The 26075-nt window shown below is 36.5% G+C and overlaps 2 protein-coding genes across 2 annotated transcripts; both read left to right on the top strand.

Annotated features, from left to right (window-relative positions):
• The first annotated feature begins 8557 nt into the window (after window positions 1–8557).
• On the top strand, window positions 8558–17577 carry LCR (Galactose oxidase/kelch repeat superfamily protein). The gene is made up of 2 exons (XM_022044042.2): window positions 8558–8850; window positions 16136–17577. Exons 1-2 carry the CDS (start codon window positions 8708–8710, stop codon window positions 17379–17381), a joined length of 1389 nt encoding a protein of 462 aa, XP_021899734.1. The 5' UTR covers window positions 8558–8707; the 3' UTR covers window positions 17382–17577.
• A 181-nt stretch (window positions 17578–17758) lies between these two features.
• On the top strand, window positions 17759–21869 carry ACOS5 (acyl-CoA synthetase 5). The gene is made up of 5 exons (XM_022043919.2): window positions 17759–18302; window positions 18447–19224; window positions 19509–19654; window positions 19809–19876; window positions 21455–21869. Exons 1-5 carry the CDS (start codon window positions 17868–17870, stop codon window positions 21693–21695), a joined length of 1668 nt encoding a protein of 555 aa, XP_021899611.1. The 5' UTR covers window positions 17759–17867; the 3' UTR covers window positions 21696–21869.
• The last annotated feature ends 4206 nt before the right edge of the window (window positions 21870–26075 follow it).

The raw sequence follows: 26075 nt of genomic DNA, 5'->3' as shown, positions 1-26075 counted from the left end.
ACAAATATCTCAAAAAATCCAAAATCAGTATCAAGACCCCTTTTTGGCCAATTCTGGCACGGCGGCTCTGTCATGCTCTGGCAATGGCGCCGCCGCCCGCAGCGGTGGTTTGCCTCGAGTAGGCTATTTTCGGCCAGTTTTGCATTAATTCCTACAAGAAAATATGTTAAAGGATCTCAGTTGACCGAAAAAAATAAAAAACAAAACTCACCGACAGTGGGATTCTCCGGTACGGCGGCTCCGCCGACTCACCTTTGCGGTTAGGTATTTTGCTTCGGTCAACTTGTAGAGAAAGAAATGGTGATTACAATAGTGGAAGAATTATGCAAAACGAGAATCAGAAAGGGCCTCATCGGAGGTGGTTTTTATAATTTTTCATGACGGCATCACCAGATTTTGCCCGCAATTTTTGCCAATCCGCCAATCCTTTTGCTCCAATTTGGCCAGGGGGTATTTAAAATTGAATTCTAAGCAAATAGAGAAATTTTTACCTCTTTTGGCAGTTAAAAGTGGCTCCGGTGCGGCGGCAGGTGGCGACAGCTTCCCTTCCCAGCGGCTGGGTCTTCTTCTCTGGCGAGGGTGTCTAGCGGCTACGGTTAGGGTTTAGTGTGAAGAAGGTTATTTATATTAGTCACCTTTTAATCTGGACAGCCCATTGCGTTTGATCTGAACCGTCCGATCGCGATTAAATAGGAAGTGAATCTAGATCGTTCATCGTGATTTGATCTGGACCACCCAATCGCGTTTAAATAGGAAGTGAATTTGGACCGTTGATCGCGTTTAAATTTGATCGTCCGATCGTGTTTGGGGAGGGGACACATCCGCGTCATCCGTGCACGCGGGAGCGAATCTGGGTTGTTCGATCGCGAGTGTGCGGATCGCCAGCGTGACCTCCCGCGTGGCACTGCGTTAGTGTCCCTTATCACATGGCGCACTCTGGTTCGTAGGAGCTGCTGACTGGGTATCCTACGTGGTACAACTTTTTTAAATTATATTTTAACCCCTAGTTTCTGAATTTTCTTTTAAAATACCATCAGAACCCAAATTTTCACTATTTTTTCCTAAAATTATTTTTAATTTCATCATCCACCTATTTTTTTTCATTTTTATATTAAATTAAAATTCAAAAATTAAAAAATTATATTTATAAATTAATTTAAAATATATTAAAATTAATTAGGTATTACAACTCTCTCCCCTTAAAAGAAATTTAGTCCATCAAATTTGTATCTCTCTCACTTAATCAAACAGCTGGAGATATTGGGTTTTGAAGTCTGATTCTAGCTCTCATGTGGCCTCTCTCGGTATTTGATTATGCTATAAGACCTTAACAAAGAAAATTTTTTGGTTATAGAGTAATCTACTCTTTTGGTCCATAATACTGACCGGTACTTCCTCATATGACAGATCTTTCTGGAGTGAAAGAGACTCGTGGACCAAGATGTGAGAGAGGTTCGGGTTGTACTTGCGTAACATGGACACATGAAACACATTATAAACCTTGAAAAGTTCTAGAGGCAGTGCCACTCTGCAGGCGGTGGTACCAATTCTGTTTAAAACTTCAAATGGCTTAATAAATTGGGGATTTAGCTTCCCCCTCTTGCCAAACCTACGGATTCTCTTGAAATAGGTGACCTTAAGGAACACCTTATTGCCATTCTCATATTTTAAATCTCTCATCCGGGTGTCCGCATAACTCTTATATCTACTCTAAGCCTTCTGAATGTTCTTCCTGATCTTAACTATTTTGGCTATAGTCTCCTTTACAAGATTTGGGCTGGACAATTTTCTATCACCCACTTCTTCTCAACATATCGGTGATTTGCATAGGCGGTCATACAATGCCTCATACGGAGCCATGCCAATACTTGCTTGGTACTTGTTATTGTAGGCGAACTCTACCAATGGTAGATGGTCATCTCAATGGATGGCCCCCGAAGTTAAGAACACAAGCTCGGAGTATTTCCTCAAGTGTGTGGATCGTCCTTTTTGACTGTCCGTCAGTCTGAGGGTGGAATACAGTACTAAGGACAGTTTTATTCCCATGCCTTGTTGAAAGCTAGACCAGAATCGAGAAGTGAACTTTGGGTCTATGTTAGATACTACTGTCACTAGCACTCCATGTAATCTGACTATCTCTCGGATATACATTCTTGCTAACTTGTTTAATGGATCAGTCATCCTGATGGTTAAGAAGTGGAAAAACTTGTTACGTCGGTCAACAATTACGTAGATGACATCATGTCCTGAGCGTGCCCTAGGCAATCCTATCACGAAATCCATGATGATATGTTCCCACTTCCACTCAAGAATTGGTAATGGCTAAAATAGCCTATCTAAGCATTTCTCTGTCTTGACCTGCTGACCTATCAAACACTTAGAAACAAAGACAATCATATCTTTTTTCATCATGTTTTACCAAAATCGGGGTCACATATTTTGATACATCTTAGTGTTTCGGGGATGCATAGTAAACTTTGAGATATAGACCTCTATTATGATGTCTATTTTCAACTCATTATCACCTAAAATACACACTCTGTCTTAGAATATGAGCAGCCCATCGGTAGAGATTCAAAATTCTGAATTAACTCTATGTTCTGCATCTTTCTTGAGCGTTGTTAGGATGGAATCGGCGGACTAAGCTTCCTTTATTCTCTGGATTAACTCAGATTGAATAGTCAGGTGGGCTAAACATGTGACTCTTTTCAGGTCCTGAAGTCGTACATGTTGTGTAGCTCCTATTATTCTGCATTCTGAAACCATTAAATGAGCTAATATACCTGCACTTTTCTTGTTGAGTGCGTCGGCTATCACGTTACCCTTATCCAGGTAATATAAGATGTTGCAATTATAGTCCTTGAGGAGTTCTATCTACTTTCTCTGACGTATGTTGAGATCCTTTTGAGTAAATATGTGTTTCAAGCTCTTATGATCGGTATAGATCTAAAAGGCCTTCCCATACAAGTAATGGCGTTAAGTCTTCAAGACGTGGATAATTGCGACAAGTTCTAAGTTATTGGGCCAAACATGTGACTCTCTTCAGGTCCTGAAGTCGTACATGTTGTGTAGCTCCTATTATTCTGCATTCTGAAACCATTAAGTGAGCTAATATACCTGCATTTTTCTTGCTGAGTGCGTCGGCTACCATGTTACCCTTATCCAGGTAATATAAGATGTTGCAATTATAGTCCTTGAGAAGTTCTATCTACATTCTCTGATGTATGTTGAGATCCTTTTGAGTGAATATGTGTTTCAAGCTCTTATGATCAGTATAGATCTGAAAGGTCTTCCCATACAAGTAATGGCGTCAAGTCTTCAAGACGTGGATAATTGCGGCAAGTTCTAAGTTATTGATGGGCTAGTTCTTCTCATGACTCTTCAACTACCTGGACCCATAGGCTATGACCTTCTCTTGCTGCATCAAAACACAACCCCACCCTAGGTATGAAACATTACTATAAACTATATATCCACCCGATTCGCTCGGTAAGGCCAACACAGGTGCGGTAATCAACCATTTTTTTAGTTATGAAAAACTTCTTTTACAGTCATCGTTCAACTCAAACTTGACGTTCTTCTTTGTGAACCGAGTCAGATGAGCAGTTAGGCTAAAAAACCATTTCACAAACCTGCGGTAGTAACCTACCATCCCTAAAAAGTTACGAATCTTCTTAACCGATGTCAATTTTTTTCAGTCGAGCACTGCTTTGACTTTTTCGGATTTCACTGACACTCTATCTTTTGATATGATGTGCTATAAGAAGGTAGTCTGCTCAAGTCAGAACCCACACTTACTCAACTTTACATACAATTTTTTTCTCTATGAGAACCTGCAAAACTTAAGTCAGATGGTAAACGTGTTCCTCTCTACTTTTTGAATAAACCAAGATATCATCAATGAACACAATGACGAACTGATCTAGGAATTGTCTGAAAAACCTGTTTATTAAGTACATGAAGATGGCTAGAGCGTTGGTTAGTCCCAATGACATGACCAGGAACTCGTAGTGTCCGTACCTAGTTCGAAAGGCTATTTTGTGAATGTTTTCTACCCTGTTCTTTACTTGATGGTAACCTAAATGTAAGTCTATCTTAGAGAAGATCTGGGTACTCTGCAACTGATCAAAGAAGTCATCGATCCTGGGGAGGAGGTACTTGTTCTTGATCGTGGCTCTGTTCAGACATCTGTAATCAATACATAACCTCAACGTCCTATTTTTCTTTTTTACAAATGTGACTCCAACACCCCAAGGAGACACATTATGTCAGATGAATCTATTGTCCTATAATTCAGTGATTTGTTTTCTCAGTTCCTCTATCTTAACATGACTCATGCGGTAAAGAGCAACCGAAATAGGCTGGGTATCTGGCTGAAAATCTATGGTGAATTCGACTTCTTTGTCTACTGGTAGTTTAGGTAGTTCATCCGGAAATACATCTGGAAAGTCTCGGTCTACCAGAATCTTTTGAATATAATTTTTTTTTTTAGGTTTGCCTAGTTAGAGAAACTAACCGAGTAAAAGGGCTATGCAATAAGGAAATTACTATGAGGGAGTAATATTCAAAACTTTTATTAACTTGTAAATGACTTTTCGTTAGGAGGCTTAAATACAATTTTTTTCTTGTGGGAACAATCCACGGTGGCATGATACGTCGCTAACCAATTCGTCCTTAGAAATACATCAGGGTCCCCCGTGTCAACCTCTATCAGTCCCATCGTGGGTGAAACTAAGTCCCATAGAAGATGGGCTAGATTGTGCTGGGGATGGATCGCATGGCCCTGTGGTGGTAATGGATGATATGGTGGAGACACCAGATTATACTGTGGTGGTGCTGGGTGATGCAGTTAGGGCACTGGACTGTACTGTGGTGGTGCCGGATGGTACTGTGGATGAACAGGGTCATACCGGAGTGGCTCAGGATCCTCCCGCTGCAGTGGTGGCTCAAACTGTGGCAGTGGATAAGGGTCAGGTAGCTCACTCCTTTCCTCCCGGGCCTGCTAGGTAGTCATGAGTCTTTTCAGCATTATAAAAAATCGGTCAACATCCTCTCGAAGCGAACCCTTCCAAGCTGCTCGGTTTAGTGGGAGTTTTCCTCTCCTCATCTATTTGTACTTGCATTTCACAAGGAACGGTTGAGTGATAATTCATTATTTTTGGTGTTTCCCAAGGATTTTGTGTAAAGAATAGGTCAGAGGAACCTGACTCTAATACCAACTAAAACGACCCCAAAAATTCCAAATAAAATAAATTATAAATTAAGTGCGAAAAAAAAATAAATAGTTAGGGTTTACATTCCTTACGCAATGACTTAAAGTACTAAGTAAGGCTACGGGAATGACTCTTTTGAGAGGATTATAAGAAATTAAAGAAATAACTAGAAAATAAATAAAATTGGCATCCTACTCGTAACTCTCTTGTGGATCGGGCTCTGGATCCTGATCCTTTTAATTTGAAATGGTTAATAAAGGAATGAACTACACTAGCCCAACAATAATATCACACTACTAATCGATACAGAAATGAAGGTTGGTAGAAATAATAAAAACAACTAATAAAGTTTTTAATTTAGCAAAATTATTTATCATAAATAAAATCATTTATCATCTACTTATCGTAACGAAATTTACAAAACAACTTATAGAGACAATAACATAATAGATATCATTATTTCATATGCAATTGGTTGGAACAAAAAATTTCTCTTTTATCAGCTTACTAGTATCCATGGGGGTTCATTGGGATATCCCAATAATGCGTGAACTATTTCTTTTAACATTTTCAATTAACAGATCGTCCTCATACCCTGTCTAGTATGAGCGCCAAATTACTAAACTTCAATACCTTGTCCGGTATGAGGGTAAAATGAGTCGTCCTCATACCCCGTCTGGTATGAGGCAACGTTCACGGTAGAGTTTTTTATATACCCGGTCCGTCCACCATCTCCCAAGATATCCAGTAAGACTATTATTTCATCCATTCACTTAATCACATGATTTTTCGTTTATCTTTAACCTCTAGTTTCCCAATTCAACCGTAATTATATAAAACAAACAATACATGCATTCAAAACTATAAAATTAATCAGATACTATCATGCATTCAAACTGTAAAATAAATTAATAGAATCAGTAGTAGATAATTTTTTGTTCTAGCTCCATTAGTAACCTATAATTAATTATAAATATTTTTTAAATTACACAAAATATCGTATTATTGTTAATTTGACTTCAATTCCATAACAGAGAATAAGATGATGGGTTCTTACTCAAATTGATGCCCGAAATACTAAACTTATTGACTTCACCTACTGGCGGTCCTTCGGTTCTCTGAATTTTTTTTCGAGAATTAAAACATATTACAAATACCTACAAATATCCCAAAAAATCCAAAATTAGTGTCAGGACCACTTTTTGGCTAATTTTGAAATTTTGGCACGGCGGCTCTGCCATGCTCCGGTGACAACACCAGTTTGTATCGAGTCAGCTATTTTCGACTAAATTCGGCCGATTTTGCGTCAATCCCTGCGAAAAAACACGTTAAGGGGTCTTGATTGGTCGAAAAAAAACGAAAAATCGAAACTCACCAGTGGCAGGATTCTCCAGTGCAACGTCTCTGCCAGCTCACCTTTGCGGTTGGGTGTTTTGCTTCAGTCAACCTGTAGAGAATGAAACAGTGATTATAATGGTGGAGGAATTACACAGAACGAGAATCGGGAAGGGTCTCATCGAGGCGATTTTTGTAATTTTCTGTGGCCGCGCTGTATTTGCCCGCAATTTCCAGCCAATCCGCTGGTCATTTTAGTCCGATTTGGCCATGGGGGTGTTTAAAATTGAATTCCGAGTAAAGTAAATTTTTTTTTACCTTTTTGGTAGTCGAAAGTGGCTCCGGCGTAGCGATAGGTGGCGACGACTTCCCTTCCCAACGGTGGGTCTTCTTCTTGAGCGAGGGTATCTGGCAGTTAAGGTTAGGGTTTGGTGTGAAGAAATTTATTTATATCCGTCTCCTTTTAATTTGGGTTGTCTATCGCGTTTGATCTGGACCGTCCGATCGCGATTAAATAGGGAGTAAATTTGAACCGTTCATCATGATCTGATCTGAACCGTACGATCGTGTTTAAATCAGAAGTGGATCTGAACCGTTGATCGCGTTTAAATTTGACTGTCTGATCGTATTTGGGAAGGGAACGCATCTGGGCCGTCCGTGCACACAAGAGCAAATATGGGCTGTCCAATCGCAGGTGTGCGAATCGCCAGTGTGGCCTTCCGCGTGGCACCACGTCAGTGTCTCTTACTACGTGGTGCGCTCCGATTCAGTAGTTCCGCTCCGATTCGTTGGAACTACTGACTGAACGTCCTACGTGGTACAACTTTTTTAAATTACGTTTTGACTTCTACTTTCTGATTTTTCTTTCAAAAATATCCCCAGAACCCAAATTTTCGCCTATTTTTTCTAAAATTATTTTCAATTTCATCATCCACATATTTTTCTTCATTTTTACATTAAATTAAAATTTTAAAATTAAAAAATTATATTTATAAATTAATTTTAAATATATTAAAATTAATTGGGTATTACATTTAATATGCTGAATAATGGGTGATAAAAATTTTAACAATCACTTAGTGGCGATTAAATGTCCATTGTTAGAAGTGATGAAATTTGTAACACAAAAATTTGACAATTTATGGAAGAAGGTGTGCTACTAACTTTTTTAACAATGTCAAAAGATTCAAATTATCATTAAAATTTAAATATATATTTTTTAATTTGTATATTAAATTTATTTATATTGTAATATAATATTAAGATATATTTTAACATATATTTTTAACTTTTTAATATTTAATATAGATAATTTTTTGTATTACTTCACTCGATAACAAGTGATCACATACATATAATAAAAATTATTATTTTAAAAAATATGCTTCCAAAGTGTTTATATATAAAATTTTAAAATTAAAAATTCTCAAAATTTGAAAAAATTAAGTATTAAAAAAATTGGTAACGTGGTCTTGTTTTAGTTCAAATTGAACAAAAAAATATTTAGTTCAGTTATCGGATCAAGTAGTAGGAAATTAAAAAAAAAGAAAGAAAGAGTTCATTTTAGTTTGATTTTATTATGAAACCGAAATAGAATGAATTAAAAATATTTTTAAAAAAAATTAAAAAAAATAAAACATTAAAATTCAAAATCTAGAAAAAGGAATAATATTCGGTTCATTTAGTTTGGTTCTCAATTCAAACTCTATGGCTTACCTAATTTTCGATCATACCAGTCTAGTATTGTCTTAAACCGACGAACAAATTTTATAATATTTTAAAATTTAATAACTTGATAATTGAGGGATAACGAAGGCAATAGAATAAAATAGGAGGGCAAGAATGAAAAATAAGAAATATTAGGGATATCCCTGCAAATGTAAAAAAAGGGGAGGGGGTAATTAGAAGGAGAAAGTTGCGTGGGGGTCAGAATAATTAGAAGAAATTATCATGTGGGCCAGATGACGTGGAAAAAGATGAGTGGGTAAAGCAATATAGTAGGAGAGGGAGGGTGAAGAAGGTGGGGTAACTTTGTTTGGGTGGAGAAGAGAAGAGAGAAGAGAAGAGAGAAGAGAGAAGAAGAAAATGGGTGCAGCATGATAACACTGAGAATCGAGGGGGAGTCTGGTCTGGTCTGAGATTGATTTCTGGTAAATGACATGGAAGAAGAACTTGCCATGCTAAGGCAGCTCATCGGTCAGCTTCAAGAGCTCGAGCAATTCTACGGCTATCCTCCTCCTCCTGATATCCCTTTCTCTCTTCTTCAACACCAACTTCATCATCATCATCATCATCATCACAGGTGCCTCTCTCCCGATAGATCTCTTTTGCATTTTTGTGAATTTGATTTTATTTCGCTTCTGTTAATTTTGCTTGCTAACGTGTTGGAGTTTTTTTTTTTCTTTTTTTCCTTCTTCATTTTCCTGCTTAGGTTTTTGAATTTCTTTGAACTTTTTCTTGTGTGTTTTTGTTTTGGCACTTTACACGTTTTAGTTAGGCGATTGAATCTGCTGCAACGGTTGTTTGATGAGCTTCGCTAGTTTAGTAACTTTGCTTTGTCTTCCTGTTCTGTTGTTGTGCAATGTGATTTTTGGTTTTACTTATGCGGATTAGTTTGACATTGTCGGGTATCGGGTGATTAATTTTCTTCTCTGCTATGATTCGTCCCCCCTCTTCTTCTTCTTTTTCTGATTGCTAGTTTTCTGATGATTTCAGGTTCATTACAAGTTATTGTGCTAACTTTGCGTTTTATCTTCCTTTTCTGATTGCACTCTCTGCGATTTCGACCTCCCCTTTAACCAGCACCTACCTTTTACATCTCGATTCTTCCTCTATCCTCCTCCGGAGAAAAAGTTCCTGGCTTGGTATTTGTTTAGATTTTGGATTTAATGATGGAAAGGGTCATGGTCAACTGTTTGTAGATGACCCCTCGAGCCCCTACTCTTAAATTCTTCTTGGCATAAAATTTGCCAAATTTTCATCTCCATCCTGGAGATGCCCGTCGTAGGAGTCATTTTGATCGGGGGGTAATCTGTGGCATAGTCATCTTTACCCTCTCTCTTATCTGCAAGAAAGGTGTCTGGGGGGGGGGGGGGAGGATTGTGAGGAGTGGAAAAAGGTTATGGTGTTGGTTATTTACAAAAGCACTCAGCAGTCACTTATTTGATTCAATTCACATGCCAGACCTCCTTCAGAACCTTGGCAATGAACGTGTCTCCAAACATTCGGTTTTTTTAGATAAAAAACAGTGGTCAAAATAAACGTGTTTCCAAACATTTGTTACTTGGTTATTTCATGTTCATAAAATACTAGCTTGTGCTTACCCATGTCTATGGTTGATAAGAGCTCTCTCTCTCTCTCTCTCTCTCTCTCATCTATGTAGTTGTACAACTGCACGAACATTTTCAGCTGTTAATCTAAGTTTGTATCCATGGTTTTGACTTTTTCATTCATATGTATATTAGTCAGATTAAAATTTGCATTTTGATTGGATTAAATCTTGTAAAAATCTGTAGTGCAGGTACATTCTCCATAGAAATGATGTAGAATTAAATGGGCTTTTAGGCATTATATAATATAAAAAGGCACATTGTGCCATATGTTGGCCAATTTGATCCCCAAGCACCTTCCCAGTTATATGGACTGTTTATTTCTATGAAAGGATTCTTTTCTCCCTATGTTCTCTAATATGTTTTCCATATGGGTGAATTAATTAGTTGTAAGGTCCTCTTTCTATAACTTTTTTCATAAATGTTTTAAGGTGTGTTTGCCTCATCTTTTGGCTTCAACATTGCGTTTCAAAGGCACTTTTGTAATGAAACAGGTAATGTACAAAGTGCTTTTGACAACTGTTAAAATGAAAATATGGTTTTGATAGGTTAGGGTTAAAGTTACAATACGTAGTTTTTAGAACGTTGTTTTAACTTTTACTAAAAATTTACATTTAAAATTTCAAAAATCAACTTCATAAGATATATAGCTTCTTCTTTTATAAATCGACAATAGTTTTTACAATTATTTGTATTAAATACCAAATGTTTTTGATAGGTTAGAGTCAAAGTTTATCTCAAAAAAGAAAGGGTTAAAGTCAAAGTTACAATATGTAGTTTTTAAAAAATTGTTGACTTTTATTAAAATTACTTAAAATTTCAAAAGTCAACTTCAGAAGATATATAGCTTCTTTTTTTTTTTTTTAAGTGACAGTAGTTTCTACAATTATTTTTATGAAATACAAAATGTTTTTGACTAAAAACACTTTTAGTGAACAATTATTTTTGCTGCACTTCTAAAACTCACAGCACAAGATACAGTAATCCTAACACCTAGTTATTATCTTACATATATATATATATTTGTTTAACTTCCAATGGTTTTCTTATATTATTTTTCAGATAGAGGTACCCTTTTTCCCTTTTCTTTTTGTCACTTTAGTGCTAAACCTAGTTCTTCCCTTCATAATTTGCATGCTGGTCAAACTTTCATTTTATCTCCATGATCACCAAAACATATTCTTATTTCAAATACCATTGAGTTTTTTGTTTTGTTGAGAGAAAAATGATAACGGCATAAAAAGGCACCAATGAGGTGCCACCCAATAACAAATATGGTCATAAATTCTCTCATTTGATTAGGTCAACTAGATCAACAAAATCAGGCCCGACTTGAGCCATAAAAAAAGATGCAGTACAAAAGAAGAGAATCATCTGCAAACATAAAGTGGAGAATTTCCACCTTATGATATCCTTCATCCACATATAGCCTTAAGAGAGATTACCTCTCTAGCCTTGAGAAGGAGGTGGTTAAAAGCTTCCATTATAAGAATAAAAAGAAACGAGGAAAGGAGATCACCTTTCTTCAGACCTTTGAAGGACTTTAAAGATTCAGACACTCCATTAGCAATCAACGTAAAAGAGACCATCAAAGTGCAACGGGAAATCCAACAATACCTTCTCTCTGCAAAAGTCATCCTCCTTAGGAAATAAAAAATGAAGGAGACTTGATAATATGCTTTTCAGCATCTAGTTTGCAAAGTAAACCTGGAGTTCCCTTGTTAAGAGCTGCATCAACCATTTAATTGGCAATTAAAGTTGTATCTAAAATTTGTCTTCCTCCTATAAAAGCTTGCTGAGTTTTGCAAAACGAAAGGAGACTTGATCATATGCTTTTCAATACCTAGTTTGCTAACTAAACCTAGGGTTCCCTTGTTAAGAGCTGCATCAACTATTTCATTGGCAATTAAAGATGCATCTAAAATTTGTATTCTTCCTATAAAAGCTTGCTGAGTTTCGCCCACCATTTTGTCAACAATGTGGCTTGGTTCTTCTAGCCAAGACTTTATCAATGAGCTTGTAAATACAATACCAAGCTAATAGGTCCAAAGTCTTTGAGGTTTACTGGCATTTCAACCTTAGGAATTAGCAGCAAGAAAGGAAGCATTTAAAGAATGCTTAAGGACTTTAAAGATTGTCAGAATTCTTGAAACAGATCAACAATATCACCCACACCCTTAAAAGCATTCTTATTATGAAGGAGAACAACCATAGAGAAGCCATCTGAGTCCTGGGCTTTGCCCCCTGTTGGAAGAGTAAGCGCCTCAAGGATCTCCTCCTCAGAAAAAAATGCTCAAGCCTCTTCCTGTCTGTATCATCTGAGCATAAGAAGTCCAGATCATCCAGCGTCAATCTCCAATGCTCATTTTCACTGAATAACTTTAAGAAAAAACCTTTGGCAACCTTCTGTAGCTCTTTGATAGTCACAGAATTGACCACCTACTACCACTTTAGGAATGAAATTGTTACACGATTAGAGTTTGGCATTTTGAAAAAAATTATTTATTTTTTGTTTGAAAAAGAAAAGAATTAGGTAACAGTCAGGCACCAAGAGGGTGCAGTCCTAATACAGCTTACCAATAGAAGCGGTCCAAAAGTCATCATCCAACAAATTTAGGTTCCTGTATAAGAGATTTGAGTATTCTGAACCAATGATCCTTGGTGGAGGTAAAAAGGGTGATCAAAAGATCTTCCATTCCTCTCTTCCCAAATGACCCAAAAGATAGGAGGGATGAGAGAGAGAAACTTCCTCTGGTTCTTGGAAGTATATATGCCGTTCCAAGCCCAGAGTTTGTCCTCAACCGAGGCACTGACAACCACAAGAGAGATTAAGAAGGTTAAGAGCAGAATCCCAAAGCTTTCTAACTTCTCAGCACCGCAGAAGGATATGGACTGTGGACTCACACTCGTTAAGCTACTTTGTGAAAAACTTAATACTTTAGTCTCCCTTTTCAATTCAAATAACTCAACGGTGTTGTGAATTTGAGAAAAAAAAAACGTGGGAATCTTGGCTCTTTGTTATCACAATTTCTTTACTCCCAACGATTGATTCTCTGCTTTACTTGGGCAAGTCTAGATGATGCTTTGGAGCTGGCATAACCAAGTGGAACCTTCTCATTCCATCAAGAATTTACCAAATCAAGAGAGTTGTTAACCTTCAACTGCATATGCTCAAAATGGAATAGACAGGTTCCCAAGACAGGTCAATTAGGACAAATGTATGTGGAATGACCTGATGTAGGTATGGGCAGATGCCCATGAGGCAAGTCCGGATTTCCAGAGAAACCAAGAATTTGTCAGTCCTGGAAATTATTCCATCCTTCCATAAAAACCATGTTGTTTTTTAAGAAGCAAAATGTTTTTGATTTAGGTTAAAGATCCTCTTTCTTAATTAATCTTCAAATGAACACCAAGCAGGTCATTCTATCATTTCAGCCTCACAATGGGGTTGTGCAGAGATAACTGCAAAACTGAACTAAACTGCTGATTCTAACTGAATTAAACTGAAAAAGTGCAGCAATCCTAAAAAACACAATGAAACATAACCAAACCGCTGACTGCAATTTTCACAGATGTAGGACAAACTAATGCACTAGGTTTAGAAAACATAAGGCCATGAAATCACATGGGAGGTGCAGAAAGAAAAATTACACCTCCCTTGTGAATTAAATGGCTATTGCACGCTGAAGATTTTTAAACCCACTCCATAGTAATGTTTGGTAACACCTACTTTTATGGGACTAGACACTACAAAACTGCCTAGTCTTTTGATTGGTGTAAAAAACTAGTAGAATAGGGAAAAATTATAAAAGTGGACGAACAAGTTTATTCTCTATATTTGGTGGGATAAATTTGTTCCGAAGTTTGTTATGGTACATAAAATTTCTAATCGACCACATTACCCTTTCATATTTTTGTTCATTCCTAAATTATTTTTACCCTTCATATATAAATTATATTTCCTCTTTTCCTTCTTTGTCACTCTATTGCTCATCCCATCTTCCCAAGGGACATTTTTTTTAATAAAATATTCTTGCAATTTTTCATCCCTCTTTTTGTGTCTTTCTCATGATTTCATATAGGCCTTGCTACTTTTTTTTTTCTTTCTCATGTTTTTTTGTTAATAATCTGGGTTATCTTTCATAATAATGATAATGTTTTATAGATTAGTATGGCCAAAACTTTGACTGGGTAAATTAAATATTATAATAGAAATAATTAATAGTGACATATTAGTATTATATTTTGAATTATCATTAAGTAACATATTAGAAATAATGTTTTAATTTTAATTCAAAATGTTATTATCAAAATGTGTTTATTTAAAAAAAAATTATTATCTAAATGTGTTTATTACACATAATAGTTTGATTTAATATGTTAATATTTCATGGAGTTTTCTTTTGGACAGTATAGAACCAAACATATTGTTATATCTTTTATCCTGTCTTGCCCTATACTATTCTATTTGGGTCTATCCCTTCTTTTACTCAATTTCACCAAACACCACCTATTTGTTTGTTCTTCATCTAAACAAATATGCTCTTGCTAACTAACCTTGCGAGGCAGAAATGACAAATGACCTGCTTGGCATTCATTTGAAGATTTATCAAGAAAGAGGATTATCAGTGACCTTTTCCTAAATCCAAAAGATTCTGTTTCTTAAGAGAAAAAAAGACATTAACTCGGGCTTTCTTTGAACCTAAGTTGCTGAAAAAGTTGGTCAAAATTTTTCTGAAGGTATCTTATTTTATTTGTTTTCTATTTTTGGAGATAAATCTTCTTCTATTTAATTCTATTCGGCATGTTGATTGAGCTGACATTGGCCTTTACAAGAGGATTATATGAGTGAGTGGTGGTGATAAACCTGACGTCCAGTAAAGTTTGCTTTTTTGTGAGATCAACTAATTGAGGAAATTGAAATGAGTTTAAATAATTAGGGGCGAAATAATTTTTTTACTTTTGGTTTAATGCATTTTAACCCAAAAGCCCGTCCTTTCTTTTGTAACAGTTGACTGTTTTACGGTTTATAATTAGACAACAGAATAGTTTGTTATTTCAATGACTACACAAGTCCGGCATGAATTTTAGGACTGCTGTCCTTTGCAAAGGATAGTTAAACAAAAATCTCATTTTTCTTGTTCATTTGGAGAAACAATTTTTTACTAAGATACTAGAACGCTATAAATTACATTTGAGTTCCATTTACTTATCAACAACTATAAACTGCTAAAAATGTTGAAGTTACTCATGTTGGTGGGTAAACGGACACAGTTACTAGTTTTGTCTAACAAAGAAACTGTCAGGAGCCTTGCTCATGGTTTCGTGACTGAATCTGTTAAGCTGAATAGAGACTGGGAAGAAGAGGGAAAGAGAGGGAATCTGAAGAGAAATTTGAACGTGAATTCAAAATTAGTCGTGCCTTCCTTCCCACCAATGCGCCTTTCAGTTAGGAGCATCCTTATAGTTATGACCAATTGAAAACCAGAAACCAATGCTGTAACTGAAGTACAAATTTAACCCCCTCTTCACTTAAACCTATTTACACTTTTATCCATCTTCCTATGGCACATTTGCAGGGACTTCCTTATAAAAACCATCAAGGTACTTAACTGTTACAAACTTCATATAAAATTTTGTTTTGTAGTGCCCAAACTATGACACTGTAGTTTGTGGAACTAATTATGAAGATAAAAGAATGTCTTTGACTTGAAATTTTTTTAAGTTTTTATTTTTTACATTCGTATACATTTATACATAAGATTTATTATTTCTAAACTCATGCCACAGTTTTGCTGTCCTTTTTGAAGTACTTTCATTTTCAACTGCTGCAAGTGTTTTAGTGTATAAAACATGTAAGTAAAGAAAATGAATAGTAGAATATTTAGGAAATAGCTTGGGTTGCACTATAGTTTGTAATTTGAGGTGAATGATCTTGCTATCTAGCTTTTTACTCACGCTTCTATGCTCCGTGCACCATTTAATGTCTGTTATTTTATGTTTAGAATGATAGTATTAATTTGATCCGAGTTGTCATGGAAAATTTGATACAAAAAGTAGTGTCTTGGTTTCAAATTGTCTATGCTTCTATGCTTTATGTTCGGTGCAAAAAATTTGATGCAAGTGATAGTATTAAAATGGTAGTACTAATGCTTCTACTCAATATATACCTTTTCAGTGTCTATCTTTTATTGTCTGTTCTGAGGCCAAATTTAGTTATGTTTTCAATAACTTGTATATTTCTCAATCTTTGCACAGATGGTGCTTTCCCACTATCGATGATGGTTCTGCAGATGATTGCAAAGGTCTTATATTGGCATCAGGAAAGTCCGGGAATTTTAATATGTTGGAACATTTGAAGCCTCCACCAGCAAAAAAATCTCGGAAGGAGCAGAATCGAGGAAAATTATCTGAAGCTACTGATGGGGATGAGGTCATGGATCAGGAAATCTGGAAAGAATTCCCCGAGGACCTTTTTGAAGCTGTCATAGCTAGACTTCCTCTTGCTACTTTTTTCCGTTTTCGGTCAGTTTGTCGGAAATGGAATTCCTTATTAGACTCGCAAAGTTTCTCTCAACAATGTGCCCAAGTTCCGCAAACTGTTCCATGGTTTTACACCATCACTCATGAAAATGTGAATTCTGGAGCAATGTATGATCCTTCCTCCAACAAATGGTATCACCCTACAATTTCCCACCTACCAACAAAGATGATTGTTTTGCCAGTTGCTTCAGCAGGAGGTCTTGTGTGTTTTCTTGACATTGGGCATAGGAACTTCTATGTATGTAATCCTCTGACTCAATCCTTCAGAGAACTGCCAGCTAGATCAGTTAAGGTCTGGTCCCGTGTTGCTGTAGGGATGACTTTAAACGGGAACTCTACCAGTGAGGGGTACAAGATCTTGTGGGTGGGTTGTGATGGAGAATATGAGGTGTATGACTCAGTGAAGGATGCATGGACCAGGCCTGGGAGCATGCCGTCAAATATTAAGGTACCACTATCACTGAACTTCCGGTCGCAGGCAGTTTCCACTGATAAGACACTTTACTTCATGCGGTCAGATCCTGAAGGAATTGTGTCATACAATATGGTAACAGGAATGTGGATGCAATTCCTAATCCCAGCTCCATTGCATTTGACTGACCACATTCTAGCTGAATGCGGGGGGCGAATTATGCTTGTGGGTTTGCTGACAAAGAATGCTGCGACATGTGTGTGTATATGGGAGCTGCAGAAGATGACGCTCTTGTGGAAGGAGGTTGACAGAATGCCAAACATATGGTGCTTGGAATTTTACGGTAAGCACGTTAGAATGACTTGTTTGGGCAACAATGATTTGCTCATGTTGTCATTGAGATCGAGACAGATGAACCGGCTAGTTACTTATAATGTAAGGAGCAGAGAATGGGTTAAAGTTCCGGGATGCGTGGTACCCTGTGGGAAGAAACGGCAATGGATTGCATGCGGCACCGCCTTTCATCCATGCCTCACTGCTATGGCTTGATTCAATCTTGCTCTTTTGCCATGCGCATTTCCCAGTCACTTATTTCTTCTGCTATTTCATTTTATTTGTCTAACTTCTTGTACAAACATGTCTGTGTTATGGGTACTGCTAATCTATAGGACAAATGAATTTTGTTTTTGGAATTTATTTTAAAATCTCTTATTATTTTAATCACTGGAACAGGTGCTTTCATTCACCATTTTTATTGAGATCTTAAATTATTTTTAGGAGAATTTGGATAGTGTATATTTGATAGCACCGAAGAAATTCTGTAGAAAATATTTTATGGATTCTGCAAATTTCGCTTGAAGTCTCTGTTTATGGCTTTCGAATGCAAAGTAGAAGATGGTAGCATTAATTTAACATGAGTTAACTAATTCCCAACAATAACACTTCTTACCAATCTCCAAATTACCAATCTTCCCATGCAAACTATATGATTCTACCAACATCACTTTCCTTCCTTTAAAGCTACATCCCCAAGTCATGGATGTTCCTTATCAACCAAAAAAAATGGGAGACAATTACAGTCAAGAATTCATCTTCCGCAGCCGGCTCCCACCGGTGGTGGTGCCCAACAACATGACGCTGCCTGATTTCGTGCTTGAAGATGCTGAATTGTATGCAGACAAGGTAGCATTTGTGGAGGCTGTGACCGGAAAATCATACACTTATGGTCAAGTTGTGAAGGACACCAAGAGATTTGCCAAAGCCTTAAAGTCGCTTGGGTTAAGGAAAGGACATCTGGTGATCTTGGTGCTACCCAATATTGCAGAATACGCCATTGTTGCTCTGGGTATCATGGCTGCCGGTTGTGTCTTCTCTGGTGCAAACCCAACAGCTCATGCTTCAGAAATAAAGAAGCAGGCACAACTAGGTGACGCCAAGCTCATTGTCACAGATACAATAAATTATGAAAAGGTAACTTTGAGGTTCTTTCTAGTCAGTTTCTATCTTAAAATATTCTGGTAAACAATTATTTTAAAGCAAATTCAAATCACAGACTAGAACGATTTCAACGCATATAAAACTTGGTTTTAATTAGTTTGCTTAATGATGGACCAGGTGAAGAGTGCAGGATTACCTGTGATTGTTTTAGGTGAAGAACGAGTTGAGGAGGCCATGAACTGGGAAGATTTGCTTGAAGCAGGAGACAAAGCAGGGAATATTAAAGATGAAAAAATTGAACAAACAGAGATTTGTGCGCTTCCATTTTCATCAGGAACAACAGGATTATCAAAAGGCGTAATGCTAACTCACAGAAACCTAGTTTCCAATCTCTGCTCCTCACTTTTCAGCGTCGGATCAGACATGATAGGTCAAGTCACCACTCTCGGACTCATTCCATTCTTCCACATTTACGGCATCACCGGAATCTGTTGCGCCACTCTGAGAAATAAAGGGAAAGTTGTAGTGATGAACAGATTTGAACTCAGAACTTTGTTAAACTCACTCATCACTCACGAAATCACTTTTGCCCCAGTTGTACCGCCGATTGTGTTGAGTCTAGTTAAGAATCCGATAGTCGATGAATTTGATCTGTCGAAGCTTAAACTCAGAGCTATTTTGACGGCAGCAGCTCCGCTTGCTCCGGAGTTAATTACAGCATTCGAGAAGAAATTTCCTGATGTTCAGATCCAACAAGCATATGGACTTACTGAGCATAGCTGCATCACGCTCACTCATGGAGATCCAGCTAACGATCATCCAATTGCAAAGAAGAATTCTGTCGGTTTCATTCTTCCTAATCTTGAAATTAAGTTCATCGATCCTGAAACTGGGACATCTCTTCCCGCCAACACCCCCGGAGAAATCTGTGTTAGAAGCCAATGCGTGATGCAAGGTTAACCTAATTTCCTATTTCACTAATTGCTCTACATACATACATACGTACATACATACATACACACACACACTACAAATCTCGAACTTCATATCATAATTCAAATTGAATTTTGGCGGCTGACTAGTTGTGTTCAAAAAAATGGTTGATTCTGGATAGTTTGACCGAAGAATCGTACTTATATCTGAAGACTTTTAGATATATATATATATATATATACACACACATACATATATATATATATATTAATTAGGTATTAGCTGGAGTGAGCAAATTCAATGCAGGTTACTACAAGAATGATGAGGAGACTGCACGGACAATAGATGAGAATGGATGGTTACACACTGGTGATGTTGGGTACATAGATGGTGATGGAGATATTTTCATTGTGGATCGAATCAAAGAGTTAATCAAGTATAAAGGGTTTCAAGTAAGATTGATTATTCTTAATTATTTCAAGAATATCTTTATATCTTAACTTGAAAGCTACACATTTCACAAAATCACATTATTCATGTATACATATACATATACATTTTTTAAAAATTATTAGAATTAATTAGAGTGGGAGTTTTGATTTGCAGGTAGCTCCGGCAGAGCTGGAAGCTATCCTCCTTGCTCATCCCTCAGTTGAAGATGCAGCAGTGGTGCCGTAAGTTTAACTTTTTATATATATCTGCGTCAAAATCTTTTATTTTTATATATAAAAAAATGTTAATTATTTTATAATATTATTATACCAAATTAATTTAATTTATAATAATAGATAAATTGAATTTAAAAATTTTATATAATTTTTTTTAAGATAATCAAATTTAAAATATATATATATTTTTTTTTTGCTTTTTACTAATCCTAAAATCTTACCAATTTCTCAATTTAATTTTTTTTTAAATCTTTTTTACTCTATTTAATAAGCAATAAATCTCATATATTTGTCTCTTTTTTTTTTTTTTTGGGGTAATCTTTTTTCTCCATTAAGTGATACGTAGCCCCACCTTTTTTTCTTCTCTCTTTCTTTCTTGCCTTCCATTTTTCTTTCCTTTCCTCTATCCATCTCTTTCATCCCTCTTTTTCTTTCTCCTTCAATTTTCAGTTTAGGTTTAAATTTGATTCTTGGGTGAATAGAGGAAATGAATGGAGAACCAAAAAAAAGAGAGGATAAATTAGGGGGAAAAAAAAAAGGATGAGTTACTAATAAGTGAAGAGAGAAAAGAAATTAGAAGAGAAAACAAAGCAAGGAAAGGGGAAAAAGAAGAAACCAAGGGAAAATGAATGGGATTTAGTGGTTAGTGAACAGGGAGAAAGAAGACATATGGGAAAAAGATAGTTTAAGGTTTAAAGATAAAAGTAGTGATGTGAAAAATTGACATTAATGAAAAAAAAATACCATATGTGAATGATAGGAGGTATATAAGGAGAGGTGGGAAAAAGATTATGACTCAGTTCAAAATTATTCTAATATATTAAGTTAGTTATAGTTTTACATCATATCATATCTGAATTAGCGTACGTTAATACATATTTTTTTATCTCACCTAATTAAAACGGGTTGGATTTAGATTCAGTTCTGAAAAATTTGTTAGAATTCGATTTAATATTCTATGTATAAAATATCATATATATATATATATATTTTTTAAATTTTTAATGAAAAATAAAACACACACACAAATAGAGATTAATTTGTATATACCTATATATAAAATGACACTAGTTTATTAGTATACATATACACAAATAGAGATTAATTTAGTGAGATAGAATGTCAAAGGTGCTCCTTATACATCCCACAACTGAAAATGCTTAGTACAATTTGGTATGATAAGATCTTTAGATACATAATTAGTATCTCATATCAAATATTTAAGCTAATTAATAACAAGCTTATATTAGTAGAATTTCATGGACATTGAATTGGAATCTAAAACATTATTAATTTTTTACATAAAATAGGAAGTTACATAATTTCTTTTAATTTTCCAATTGAATAAATTAAAATAGTAAGGTATTACTTGTAAAGATAAAAAAAAATAATTTAAGGAATTAATTAAATTAATAAATCAACTAAGTTTTTCTAAATATTTAAATATAATCTTATCATTTTAATTTTTTTGATTAAAAAATGAAAGAAAACTAAGTTTTATACCGAAAAATTAAAAATCAAATTATAATAAGCATGAAATTTTGATTATTAATTTAATAATTTATTCTATACATATATATACAGGCTGCCAAATGAAGAAGCAGGTGAAATCCCAGCAGCTTGTGTGGTGAAAAATCCAAAAGGGGAAGAAAGTGAAGAAGAGATGATAAAGTATGTTGCATCAAATGTTGCACACTACAAGAAAGTGAGAGTTTTGAAATTTGTGGATTCCATACCCAAGTCTCCATCAGGCAAGATCATGAGAAGACTTCTTAAGGATATCATGATAGCCAAGATGCAACCAAACCCCAATCCAATTCCATGATATATATTCATAATCAAATAACTCCAAAGATATAAGTAGACGCATACTTATATGTATATGAATTCTCTTATGTTTAAGAAGTTATATATACGAATAAGTTAGTTAAACTCATCTCTTTTCTTCTTTCTCTCCTGTTGATTGAGAACTATATATGAATGACATTATTTTATGCAATGTCTATATATTTTATCTATTTTTTAAAATTACTCATTTATTAAAAATCTTGTGTAACTAATAAAATTTATGAAATAAGAATTTTTTTAAAACAATTAATAGACAAAAAGGAAGAGATCTTCGAAAACTGAGTTTTTATAATTCGATAAACAATTAAATCTATTTAAATATTTTTATAAATTTAAATTTTCTTAAAAATAATGTTTAATCGTCAGAAATTTTTTATGATATTTCAAAAAATATAAGAATCTTGTCTTCTTTTCTCAACCGAAACCCTAGACTGTCGAAACCCTAATGTTGCTCTCTCTCGACATCGCCTTAACGGAGAAGGGGGAGGCGCCACCTTGCCCGGAAGCCAATCAATCCACGAAGAAGGTTAAGATAAGGCTGGAGGAGAATCACTCTATTTCCTGATGTGCAACAGAGGATGGAGGAAGGGATGACAGAAAGAGAGATGGAAATAGAAGAGGCGCTGCCTAACCCGAAAACGAGCCACCTAAGGTGGAACGATACGACTAGACTTAGTGTAACGACCCCGAAAATTTAAAAGAAAATGTGTATAATAATTTGAGTGCGGAAGCAAAATAAAGGTTAAGGTTAACATCCCTTACACGATAATTTAAAAGTACTAAACAAATATCACGGAATAAATTCTCTGAAAGAAATACGAAAAATGAAAAAAATAAAGAAAACTATAAAATATCTAGCTTTTACTCGCAGCCTTCTTGCGGATCGAGCTCGGGAACTAGATCCTCCTTATCTAAAATGGTTAAATAAGGGGTAAGCTACACTAACCCAGTAAGGACATCACACTATATCGCCGGTACAGAAGCAGAAGTTGGTAGAAAACTAAAAATAACCAATGGAGCACTAAATTTAAACCAATACATTCATTAAAAGTAAAACCATTTACCCTTTTACTTACCATTGGGGAATCTGTAAAAATAACCTATAAAGACAATAACTTCATACAGATCATAACTTCATGCACAATCAGTAACATAGAACATATCATAAATTTATATTCATTGACAATAATTAATCATCACTATTTTTTGTTTCACCAGTCTACTAGTATTCATGGGGATCCATAGGGATGTCCCTGCTACACATAAACTATTTTTCTTAACAATCTTAATTTTATGGCCGTCTCCATACCCCGTCCGATATAAGGGTGAAGTGGGCCGTCCCCATATCCCGTCCGGTATGAGCGCCAAATGACCAAGTCTCCATACTCCGTCCGGTATGAGACAACGTTCACGGTATAGTTCCCTATGAACCCGGTCCGTCCACCATCTCGCAGGATATCTAGTGAGGTTGTCACTTTATCTGTTTATTAGATCACATCTCTTTTCTGTTTATCCTTAATCTCCGTTACCAAATTAAACACAATCACATAAACAATGAACATGCACCTGGTAATACAATCATATCTTAAATCTCAAAATTACAAAGTGATCAAGTAATATAGTAATACATACATTTAAAACTCTAAAACCAGATACCATCATGCCTTTAAACTGTAAAATAAATCAATAGGAATCAACAGAGAACAATGTCCGATTTCGGACTCCATTAGTAATCTGTAATTAATTATGCATATTTATCTAACTTGTACAAAAGACCATATTATTATTTATTCAAACTTCACATCTATGATAGAAATTAGAGTGAGGAGTCCTTACTTGATATAAAGTCGAAAACTAAATGGTTACTGCGCCTATAGGGGGTCCCTGAGTTCCCTGAATTTTTCTTTGGGAACTGGAACACGCTTACGGTACCTAAAAATGTCCCAAATAAATCCAAAAATCAGTCCCAAGGCCTACTTGGTCAATTTTAAAAATTCGGCACAGCAGCTTCGCCGTGCTCTAGTGATGGTGCCGCCGCCCGCGGCGGCAACCAGCCTCAGGTTGGCTGTTTTCGGCCGAATTCAGCCAAACTTGCATCGGTTCTTGCAAGAAAACACACTTAGGGCCCTCGGTTGGCCAAAAAAATGTAGAAAATCGAAACTCACCGGCGGTGGGCTCTTCGGTGCAGTGGCTCCTCCGACTCATGTTGCGGTTGGGTGTTTTGCTTCGGTCAACCTGTAGAGAAGGAAACGGTGATCACAACGGTGAAAAAATCACATCGAATGGGAATCGGGAAGGGCCTTATTGGAGGCATTTTCTGAAACACCCCGCGGCGGCGCCGCTGAGTTTCAGCAGCATTTTTCAGTCAATTGGCCATTTTTTTCACTCCGATTTGGCCATGGGTGGGTTTAAAATTTATTTCGTGCAAGAGAAAATTTTTTTACCTTGTTTGGAGGTCAGAAATTGCTCCGGTGCGGCGGCGAGTGGCGGCGCTCGGCTCCCCGGCAGCTAGGTTGTCTTCTCTCGCGAGGGGCTCTTGCGGCTAGGGTTAGGGTTTGGGGGCGGATGGGGTTATTTATACCCATCCGCTTTTCATCTGGGTCGTCTATCGCTTTTAATCTGAACCATCCAATCGCGATTAAATAGAGAGTGAATTTAGACCGTTCATCGCGATTCAATCTGGGTCGTCCGTGTGCGATGCAATCTACGCCATCCGTGCGCGATGCAATCTGGACCGTTCGTGCGCATTTTCAATTTGGGTCGTCCGTGTGCACGAGAACGGATCTCAACCATTCGATCGAGTGCACGCGGATCGCCCACGTAGCTCCCCCCACGTGGCCTCCTACGTCAGCGCCTCTACCACCTGGTGTGTCCTGGTTGGTCGGGGCTGCTGACCGGGTATCTGACGTGACGTAACTTTTCTGATTATGTTTTGACCCCCCCGGTTTTCGATTTTTCTTTCAAAAATACCTCCAGAACCCAAATTTTCACCACTTTTTTCCAAAATGATTTTCAATTAAATCCTTAACCAATTTTTCACCCTTTTTATTTTTATTATTATTATTATTATTTTCATTAAATCAAATTAAAATAAAATAAATTCAATTCAATTCAATTAATAAACAATTATATTTATAAAAAATTAAAATTAAAATAAAAAATAAATGTTGGGTGTTACACCTAGTGCTGACCGCCTTGCATCAACAACAGGCGAACAAGGTTTAGATGCAATGCCGGTGGAAGGAGCTTCAAAAATAGGGACGGTGGAACCCAATTATGGTGCGACCCAATCTACGTTCCAGAGTGCGACCCGGCCAAGTGCAATTCAGGTGGTGGTTGTGAAAGACGAGTCGACGATAGAGGCAATGTAGGTTGAAGGTAAGCCCAAAACAGAGGCAGCTTTCCCCTGTTCTGGTACGACCCAACCGGAGCCCCAAACTTTGCTCCGGTCTAGTGTGGAAAAATTAAATTTTGAAGATGAAACTATAGTGGATGTTGTGATTGGGGATAGGTCCTATGGAATGGGCAGAGAGGCGGTGAACCTTAGGCAAATTACAGGCGAGAAACCACAAACTACACACCTTGGGAAGTCTCCTCCGCTGCAGGGAGCACCAAATGTGAAAGCCTCCTTTAGAGATAAATTCATCATTAGTCATCAGGTTGCTAACAGTCGAGATGAAATTCAGATCAGGGACGAGGATGTTAAATTTGACATGGAGAATGGAATACCGAAAATAATTTTTCAGATAAGGTGCACAACCTCCTAACGCAAAATATGAAACTTACAGTAGTTATTCGACTGTTTGGAAAACCGACTGGGTATAAAATACTCTGGGCAAAACTTCATAGCTGTGGAAGTCTAATGATTGATTACACCTAATTGACCTCGATAATGATTACTACATGGTTAAGTTTTACTCAGCAGAGGACTACTTGCACATTTTTACGGATGGCCTATGGGTTATATATGGTCATTACCTCACGGTGCAATTCTGGTCCCCCAGTTTCTCTACTGCAAATCCAGATGTCACTAATGTGGTGGCTTGAGTGCGATTTCCTAGTCTCCCTATCCACTATTACTATAAGAGTGTGCTCAGAGCTATCTCCAGGGTGATAGAGAAAGTGTTTCACGTTGACTACAACACAGAATCCACCAAATGGGGCAAGTTTGTTCGGTTGATGATTAGAATTGATATGACCAAACCATTCATTTCTAAGTTCATACTGGATGGGCGCCTACAAAGAGTGGAATATGAGGGATTGACGGTTTCAATTGCGGAGTATATAGACACCTTAAAGACCAATGCAAGAAAAATGTTGAGACGAAGATTGAGTCAGTTAAGAGTGGAAGCACAGG

The sequence above is a fragment of the Carica papaya genome, chromosome 6 (assembly GCF_054855325.1).
Source record: "Carica papaya isolate Zhongbai chromosome 6, ASM5485532v1, whole genome shotgun sequence".
Lineage (NCBI taxonomy): Eukaryota > Viridiplantae > Streptophyta > Magnoliopsida > Brassicales > Caricaceae > Carica > Carica papaya.
The sequence above is the reverse complement of the archived record's forward strand: the minus strand, read 5'-3'. Positions and strand labels throughout refer to the sequence as shown.

Bases quoted from the DNA above. Each gene is read 5' to 3' on its own strand.
- ACOS5 (XM_022043919.2), top strand. From the start codon at position 17,868: ATGGATGTTCCTTATCAACCAAAAAAAATGGGAGACAATTACAGTCAA. The intron at 18,303-18,446 runs GTAACTTTGAGG...ATGATGGACCAG, and splicing joins ATACAATAAATTATGAAAAG to GTGAAGAGTGCAGGATTACC. The intron at 19,655-19,808 runs GTAAGATTGATT...TTTGATTTGCAG, and splicing joins TCAAGTATAAAGGGTTTCAA to GTAGCTCCGGCAGAGCTGGA.
- LCR (XM_022044042.2), top strand. From the start codon at position 8,708: ATGGAAGAAGAACTTGCCATGCTAAGGCAGCTCATCGGTCAGCTTCAA. The intron at 8,851-16,135 runs GTGCCTCTCTCC...ATCTTTGCACAG, and splicing joins CATCATCATCATCATCACAG to ATGGTGCTTTCCCACTATCG.